The 9,903-nt window shown below is 36.5% G+C and overlaps 1 protein-coding gene across 1 annotated transcript in view; it reads right to left on the bottom strand.

Annotated features, from left to right (window-relative positions):
* The window catches only part of ssh2b (slingshot protein phosphatase 2b), a 30,394-nt gene extending 23,104 nt beyond the window's left edge, over nt 1-7,290 (bottom strand). Inside the window, exons 1-2 of the mRNA XM_014016918.1 lie at nt 6,973-7,290; nt 1,730-1,773 (exon numbers count right to left, since the gene is read on the bottom strand). Coding sequence (XP_013872372.1) covers nt 1,730-1,773; nt 6,973-7,035 — 107 coding nt within the window. The 5' untranslated portion in view covers nt 7,036-7,290. The remainder of the gene's footprint in view (nt 1-1,729; nt 1,774-6,972) is intronic.
* Between the last annotated feature and the right edge of the window lie 2,613 nt (nt 7,291-9,903).

The following is a 9,903-nucleotide window of genomic DNA, read 5'->3' as shown; positions in this document are numbered from 1 at the left end:
TGTAATATTAGAATTTTCTGAGACAATGAATTTTGGTTTTTCATTTTTTTCCCCGTAAGAGGTTTTTATTTAATAAAATTTTTGGACAAAAAAATCGCAATATATCGCCTTGCTTACAGTATCGCAATATATTGGGATATATCGTATCGTGACCCCTCTGTCATGATATATATCGTATCGCCAAATTCTTGCCAATACACAGCCCTAATAAATGACATTTTATTTTTTATAAAAACGTAACTCATGTGACACCATTCTTTAAACAAAAGGAAAACGAATCACTTTATCACAGCACTGAAAGCGTTTCCACTCTATCCTCTTCAAACACAGTATCAGATTATTAAAGAAATGTTTTGAGATTTCCAGTTAATTCTGAAGTAAAGATCAGACTCAGATCTTCACTGAGAACTTTATCTTGATAAAACCATGTGATGCACTAAAAATTAAAAGTTTAGCATTCCTTAAAGGATATGCATAACTCTGTCCACACRCCCTGCTAGTGATTTAAAGATAATTTATGATGTGAAATGACAAAGTTGTAGCCATTTTGGTGAAAACCTTGAAAAATAACATTTAGTGTAATTTCATGCAATGAATGACTTTATTAGTATTACATCAAATTTGAGTCCAATAGCTTTAAAACTGACTGAGTTATAGACATTTTTGTGTTGGCTAATATCGATTAGCTGTGGCAGATTGACAGCTATGGACTGACTCCAAAAGTAATACATTGTAGATGWATATTACTTTCTGCAAGTTTCATCAAAACTAATTTAGTGATTCATGAAATATTTTAACAGGCACATGTACACACATGAAACCATGAGCTAAAACTATAATTATCTACCTTCATGTTCCAGCAAGCAATAGAAACAAAAATACCTACAAAGGTATAGTTTCCAATGAAATGTTTTGAATTTATTTAAATATGTGTGCTGTTCAAAGGAGAGCAGGAACATCCAAATATATTACATTTTATAATTAATGTTAAAATATCTATGCCTCTCCTTGTTTACAGACACACTCCGGCTCAGTATTTTACTGAAAGCTGCAGAAAAAAAACACCGTCCTCTCAGACGGACGGCACAGAGCTCCAATGAGCAGACAGACGTTGGGAGTGGTCACCAATCTGTCGCTGGATCAGCAGAGCAGCAGCCTGTGACCCACATAAACACAACACAGCCAGATGCTGCTGCCCTCTAACGGACCGCCATCAAACTACAACTCATTATTTCACACACACGAAAGGATTTCAGGCTTCTGTGCGAATAACGWGCCAAATATAACAAAAGAGAAGTGAAAGTGCGCGTTGGAATCTAATAAAATGTATTAGGCAGTGGAAGGAAGCTGCTTATTATTATTGGTATTACGAGCAGTTCCAAGTGTGGTTTTAGTGAAACTGGATAAACCAGATCTCCAACTTTGGAAAGAACAAGGGGGAACGCACTGGACTGACAGCAGCACAGTGGTGCTCTGTCAACAGGGAAAAAAAGGGGGTCTGAAGCGTCAGAGACGTGTAAAAGTTTGTTTTCTTCTCTGTTCGGTCGGGTCAAGTTTGGTGCCATGGCAAGCAACAAAACAGGCCCTGTGTTCTGGTTTGGCAGCGCCATGAGGCGTTTCTTTAAGAGAAACACTTGTCAAAAATTGCTTTTTAAAATACTAAAGTCAGAATTCAAAAGATGAAGAAACTTTATCTGAAACTGAAGAAATGAGGGCAGAAAAATCGTACCTCCTCGGCTGAGAGCGGCGGTCATCCTCCCCGCTACCGGACTCCTAGGAAAAACAGAAAATATTTAATCATAACATCGTCCAGCCAGGTCATCAAAATGCTTCTGCACACTTTTTATATAAAATAAAACTAAACTTTTCCTGTTTTTAGGTTAGTTATGATTCACTTTAAATGCCCAAATGATGAGTCCCTGATCTGGAAAGCATCCCCACATCATGATGTTGCCACCACTGTACCCCATTGGAACGGTGTTCTCAGGCTTGAAAGATCCTCCCCAGTTTTTCCCTTCATGTAACGTAATTTAGGCCAAACAGTCCAATTTTAGTTTAATTTTATGGTAGGGCTGGCCAATAATTACCTTAAAAATGTATCACAATATAAATGTTTCTTATCAGTCAATATCAATACTTATTATGTTTTTGTTTTACCGATTTGAAATAAGGACCAGGAGAAAAAAGGCTGATAATTGCTGCCAAACTGGTGACCTGGCCTTTCCTCTTTTATCCACAATTTCCTCTTGAGCTGTTGCATCATTTTCACCTTTCACTCCACGTCCTTCTTTATTTTTAAGCAGTTATGAGGCGAAACTTGAAACTGTTACTGCTCGTTACTCAACAGGTTGTTGCTAGCTTAAAGAGGTACCACCGACCTTGCTTAGCTTGGCCGTGAGAGGTGTCTATCACAATACATATTGTTATTGATTTATTGCTCAGCCCTAGTCTATAGTTTGTCTATTCTGTTTTTATTCCATTATGCTGGTTAATTAAAACAAACAGATTTTTAATATTATGATAAAACATTAATTTTATGATGATACGCAATCCATTTTTTTGTCACCTGTTTTGCAAAGGTTAAAGAGAAAATGTTTTCAAAGGCAAAAACAAACTTTTAGCACAAAGAGCATCCAGCTAACTCATATTCAGATCTGCCTCAGTGGAGCGGCGCTACAAGAGAGACATGAGAGGGAGCAGAGTTCAGCTTCAAACCAATTCACACACACTCCAGGAAAATGATCTCATTCTGTTTTTAAGGTGTGGCTGGTCAGAGAATAACATGTCCACGCACACACAAACAAGCAGAGACACAAGGGAGACAAAGAGGAAAATGTAATATGAAGCTTTTTGAAATGAAAAAAGCCCAAGCTCGTCGGTAGATAAAACACCTGGCATGTACAGCGCAGTGCCCACTTATCTTGTTTACCCTGAATGTTGGCTTAACGACGTTACTAAAACATTAACAGGTTCAGGAAAGACAGAAGTGGATAAGCGGTAGACGATAGGCAACAATGTGCACGGGCAAAAATAGGCCTCAAACTGATATCAAGTATCCTTTTCTTGTCCATTTTAGAACAACAAAAAAAGATTGATATGGTCAGTGCTAACAGTAGGCATTTCTTTTAAAACAAATAGAGTTATACAAGTCATCTCTGAACAAAAGCATGAAACAGAAAAAAAGTCTTAGCAGAATGGACTGCCAGGTCTTTTGCCTTGGTTGTGTTTTCAGTAATAACCACAAAGGGTGGTGCTCATTTTCTTTTAGGCAGAGAGTATCCAAAGCAGGTTTCCACTGTGTCAGACAGAAAAGCCCCAGAGATGTTTAAAACAAATTCTGAGCTCCGATTGGCGCCTCGTAAAGAAATCCTGAAACCTGGGAGTCCCATCAGAGCATCTGTTCAGCTTCTTTATAAAACAGATAAGGAGTTTTTCTACGGCTAATGCAAACCTTTAAAAATCAGTGCAGCCAAAAACATAAAAACATATTTTATCTTTTTCAGTGAATAAAMTAAACATATTTAACAACCCCAAGATGAACTTATTCACCTAAAAAGCCTATTTAGAAGATTTTTATGTGGTTGATATAGGCTTAAAATGCTACAACAGGTTTGGAGTGAAACTATCTGTAACTCTGTAAAAGTGTTGATTTACTGATTTTGGTGAACTCAGTAAAACGAGGAGGGATGTAACAATTAATTGACAATCGTTTCACAACCTATAACTGCTTAAAATGTGTATTGATTAATAAAAGTAAATGGATAGGGGTGTAAGAAAATATTGATACACTGAAATATCGCGATATTTCATTTCCCGATACTGTATCGATATTCTAAAGCCCTGTATCGAATTTTATTAAGGTTTAAAATGTCAACTTTCCTGCCAGCCATTCATTTTTATGTTGTAGTTCAGCCTCTGACCACTAGTTGGCAGCAGTGAGCCAGCCATTTGGCTACTCTACCTCTTGAGCGCCAGAGAGTAAGGGTAGCATTAGCATTGTAAGTAAACATTAGCTTTTCTTTTTTTTTTTCAGTAAGAGGTTTTTATTTAATAGAAGTTTTGGACAAAAAAATCACAATATATCGCAATATATTGCCTTGCTTACAGTATCGCAATATATCGGGATATATCGTATCGTGACCCCTCTGTTATGATATGTATCGTATCGCCAAATTCTTGCCAATACACAGCCCTATAAATGAATCAGTTTCACTATTATTGTTTAACTGTAAGTTATGTCTTTAGGACAAATTCAGTTTTGGTCACAAAAGGATTTATGATGACATTTTTATTTATTTTTAAGTTGTATTTTGTTTTTTATTAGTAATTAGTCTGATACAAGGACAAAAATGCTGAAGTAAAAAAAACATTTGGCAAAAAATTAGCGAAAATTTGTTTTGATTTAAAAAAGAATCAAAAATAATTATCTTAAAATCGATGATCAAATCGAGGCTTAAGAGAATTGTTACACCCTTAATGATGAGTAAAAGCTTTAAATAAATATAAGTATCTGATTGTACACATTGACCAACACTAATATTTATATTATATTARTGCACAGAAAGTCACACATTCTCATTTTTATATGCTAAACTCAGTTTTTCTATACTATTATGTTCCTAAACTTTGCTTTAGATAAAACAAAAACAAGCACAGAGTGTTTGCATATATGAAAATGTGAGATTTTTCCAAGGTGCATGGAAATGTGAAAGAAGCTGAACAAACAATCTGGACAAGAACCTGCTGGATTATTTGGTAGTCCAGGGGTCTGCAACCTGCGGCTCTGGGGCCACATGTGGCTCTTTGGTCCCTCTGCAGTGGCTCTTTGAAAATGTGACCAAACATAACAGATTTTTTTTTGTTTTAATACTCACAACACTAATAAATTTAATGCAAATATGTGATCAACACTACTAATACAAAAATACTAATACAAAAAGTAAAACATGTTAGCTCATGCTAGCCTGTTTTCTACCTAAATAATCCAACTTCTTTCTATGATTTTTTCTCTCAAATCCATCAGGGTTATCTGTAAACACCTTTAGGACTACATAAAAAGAATTAGGAAAAAAAATGTCTGACTAGTTCAGCTGTACTAGTTTTTATGAAATTCTGTATAAACTATCAATAACAATTAATCAATCAATAACCTTTATTTAACCAGGTAGAAAACCCATTGAGATCAGTATCTCTTTTACAAGGGTGACCTGGTCAAGAGGTACAGTCAGTATCGTTCTTGTGCATGAATATGTTTTTTTCTTCAGTCTTGAAGTGTAAAAATAATAATAAATAATCAAATTCACAATATATATTTTAGGTTGTCACCTCCACTGGCCTTAAAGGTTCACGAAAAGGGCTTGAAAAGGCCCACGGACCACCAGTTGATAATCACAGTTGTAGCTTATTTTGCAGCTCTGGACATATTTTATTAGCGAGCCGAGGWGCAGAAATGGCTCTTTTGTTTGTAAAGGTTGCAGACCCCTGTGSTAGTCGATAGGTTTATGTTAAACCTACATGCTCTGATCCATCACAAGACTAATTTAAAGTTTCGTTTGAACATGAGGAGGGGAAAACAGCTTTTAGGCATCACATAACTGTGATGAAAGGCTGCAACTTGTTCTCACGGCATGTGTCTGCAGTTCCCATAATGCATATTTCCATTGCACATCCTGCATTCTTACATTAGCAAATTACACACACACGTCCTACTCTATTATTTTCTATCATCAGCTCGTTTTTTCAAATCACGAGAAAAGACTGGTTGACAATGAGATGTCTAACAACTTTAACCTTCCGAGAACACAAACCTGCACTCCCACCTGCAGACTGCTCAGGATCTAAATATTTTCTTTGTTTTGAGCCACGCTGCAGGACAGGTGACAGAGCAAATCACCTAAAACATGTGCACATGGCCAGGTGCATATTTATGCTTATATATATATATATATATATATATATATGCTTTGTTACAGAACCTGTCTTCCTCTCTGATCCGTGAGGGACAGGGTCACTTTAAAGGCCAGACACCAGCTGAGCCTTTGGGTAAAACAGTAACTTAATTGTAGTTTGTGATTCACAGCAGGGGTTAGAAAAAAATATTTATATCCATGACTAAAACTAACTTTACTGTTGCAATAACACACTGCCAAAGTATCAAAATCTATCAATTAGTTTTATGTTTGTAAGCAAAGGTGCAAATCTGTAATCTCTGCTGCTTACAAGATGGAACAAAGAGTACACAAAGCAGCACCTACACAGGAAGCGTGCACAGTTGTGTTACAGCAGTCTGCCTGTATATTACTTCCTCACTTTGTGTCTGAGTTTCTGCTGTGCTTCCTGCTTCTGCAGAGAGAAGACAGCGCAGGGGAATGACAACAGGACAAGCACCTGTGCACCCCTGCTTTGCATGAACAAACACAGAGACATGAGCAGATATGCAGAATGAGGACCAACTCTGGGGAGATGGCAGAAATCAATCTAAACATTATAAAAAGCACAAAAATAACACCAATTAGGCACGTCATAAAATTATTAAATCATGAACCTGTAATACTACAGCTACAAAACATGAGCTGTGTTGTCACAGAAAGATTCATAGAATAACCTGTTTCTGTTTCTAACATTGTTTTAGTAAAGTAGCCGAACTAAACAATATACAAATTACAACAAAATAAGGAACATTTTATTCAATTTTAAGCTAACCATATAGCAACAATAGCAAAAAGATATTTCGAGCAGGTTAACTTTGCTGCTAGCTACGATGCTATAACTCTAAAAAAATGATGTTATATTTGACGCATGCGCACGAGCACAAAGGCGAAAGCACTTGGAGGCAGGCAGCAGCCGATATAAAAAAAAAAAGGCAGCGGAAACGAAACCCTGGGGCGCCTTCTGCAGTTTGAATATTTGGGCTCCGTGGAGGTGTAAAATGATGGTGAGCGCGGCTGTGAAATGAGTGAAAGCGGCTCTCACCGAAACGCAGGGGCTGGAGCTGGTGCTGGGGGTCGGCGAACGCTGCACGGTAACCAGCGCCATTCAGCGACCGGGAAGCGGACACCTGTGTGGAGTCGACGGCGACGAGACGAACATAATTGTAGTGAGCGGGGGAAGCCTCCGCTGAACCTGAGTTTTGTTTTGTTTTTTTGTCTTCAGTGGGTTTTTAATTCTTTTTTTCCTCTCCTTCTTTCTGTCTGATCGCGGGCTGTTTGACTACTCCCCGGCTGTTTCCTCTGTCAGTGCCACTTGCGCATGCGCAGCTGTCCCTTCCCCTGTCAATCTGGATTAACCGTGTGAGTGCCGGATGTAAACAAAGAACTGGGCAGAAGCGTTTCAGTCCACAAAAAACAAACTTTTTATAAAGCAGTGATCACTTATAATGAAATATAATAAAAATTATTGTACCATAAATACTATATAGCTATGAAAAAAATCACAAAAAGTGCGCATTAGAATAAGTTGAGACATTTTATTGTTTGTGTTTTAAAGTCCAGGCAGTAATTAATTTAATTGAGAGCACATACCTAAAGATTTAGTCAGGAGTGTCCTGTTTAAGAGTCACATTTCTTGTTTGTCTGTTTGTTAAAAAATACAAAACAAACAAACTTGTGATTACTCAATCATTAATGATAAATGGCTGATTTTAATCACCTCAAAGCATTTTTAAAGACTTGACTTGATTTAAAACATAAATTTATTTTAAAGGACATAAAAAGGACAACAACGTGGAATAGGTTTGATTTTGCACTGAAAATAAGTATACAACAACATTTTGACACTTTTTGACTAAAAAAACTATATTGATTATAAAAAACAATGAGACAAAAGCTAAAAGGCATGCACGCCAACCAGTCAGGATTTTGTATGAATACAGAACCAACACTGCTGATAAAACCTTTCTAAAATACAGAGTCAGGGTTTGTTTAACCAGTTTCTAAACAACTGTACAAATAAAAGTGTTTTCTTGTCTGTTTTCTCTGGATTTGAGTAGTCTAATATATAAATTATAAAAACTAATTGTGTTTGGCTCTAGCCAGTTTGCCACTCTAGGCAAGATTTTAGGTGGTGCCCCTCGCACAGTTTTTTAAATCCCACTGTACATTCCAAATTAAATAGTTTTGTTTTTGTTATTATTTTTAGAAAAAAAGAGTTTCCCAATTAAAATGGTTAACAATATAATGAATTAAAACAGAAGTATATCTCATATTCGTCAACATCTACTGACAGCAATGAGGAACACCTGTTCATGTTAACAAGCAGCTGTGGATTGAAGCAGTTCCAGGGGGGGTCCAGAGGTTTACTCCCCTGGAAAATCTTGTAAAATATCTACTCAAAACTCTGCATTTTCCAGCCATTTGTAAACCATTTTATTAAATTCTTGGRATTAATAAAAAAATTAGTAAAGTAGGGCTTGGGGGTATATTTTTGACTTGTGCCTGTCTGAACCTGTACTGCTGCAGTGTTATCTTCTTAGCCCTGGGGCCATGTGCAGATCAGTAATAACGACAACCACAGCCTGTCACAAACCTTACACTGAACTGTGTCATCAGACACCCAGACTGGTGTGTGTAAGTACTAATGCACAGCAAGTACATTTACAGGTTGTGGACAAACTGGTATTGCTGTCTTCCCTCTGTACAAACTAACCTGTTTATCAGTCTGAAATACCAAAAATGACCAATTCTGTGATGAATTACTGATCTGGAACCCAACTAAATTAGAAATATTCAAACCATTTGTTTCCTGGTGTCAGTAATCTGTTTATACATCACTGTTCATGAGAAGAAAAAAATGTGCTTTTCTGACCTTTTAACCCAGCACCCCGAGTCCTTTTATCAGTTTATAACGTTTTGTCAATCTGACGCGTTCTTGTATTTTTTACAAGTCAAAGCTCATTCTGTCAGTGCTCCTTTCATTCCTGCGTCAGGATGCTCTTCATCAGTTTGTACAGGAGGGATTAGCAGCGAGGCCGGAGAGGAGATGAGATGCAGATTACGACAGAGATAATAGTCTTTGGATTTAGAGTCGCTCAGAGGAAGCTGTGAGAATATGAAACCGCAGGTTTAATCACAGGTGAGCCGCACGCTCTTTGATGTTACAAACAGGTCTGTCATAGATTTTGTTTTGAACACAGAGTAAAACATATTTCGCAAATCAAATGAAGCAACCGAACTGTGTTGAAATAGAACAGAAGACTTGAACTACTCATCTTTAAAAGTATTTCTTTACTGACTTTCTAAATTGAAGAAATCTGCTTACATTTTCTATATATATTCAGTACAGCACTAATGATATCTTGTCAGAGCAGGGTAGAGTAGATGTTCAGTTATTGTACAGCAGGACTTGATGCCAGTCTGAGGGACAACATGTATTCAGGATTATTTAATTAAAAAAATAATTACAAATGGATAAATAACAGCTGAAACTTAGCTACAGAAATGTAAAAAGTAGCTTTATTTCTCTGCTAGGACTTAAACATTTTGGAAAAAGCAATAAAACCTCATTAACCTCAACCAGATAAATTCTAAGACACCACAGTAGTCTTTTCGCATCTATTTAATTGTTTCCCTGGAGTAATTCGATAAAATATTGAGTAAAAGTCTTAAGTAGTTTATCAAATTTACCTTTAATAAGCTATTTTTTTAAATCATGGTTGATATGTAGTTCTGCAGACTTTCAATCTCTCAGAAGTTTTGTGTGGTTTTGTCAACACATAGCAAATAGCTAATCTTTAGACACGTTGGTAGCACACAACAGTTTGTCACAAAGACAATTTGTTTCCAATTTTATTAGAATTTGTCAAACATACCAACCAATGAAACTTGTGCATGAGTTATACTTGAAATTTGAAAATCTCTAATCCAGTTTTACTGGGCAAATATAATATAATATAATATAATATAATAT

Source organism: Austrofundulus limnaeus, unplaced genomic scaffold (assembly GCF_001266775.1).
Source record: "Austrofundulus limnaeus strain Quisiro unplaced genomic scaffold, Austrofundulus_limnaeus-1.0 Scaffold157, whole genome shotgun sequence".
Lineage (NCBI taxonomy): Eukaryota > Metazoa > Chordata > Actinopteri > Cyprinodontiformes > Rivulidae > Austrofundulus > Austrofundulus limnaeus.
Note: the sequence above shows the minus strand (reverse complement) of the source record. Positions and strands in the feature narration are given on the sequence as shown.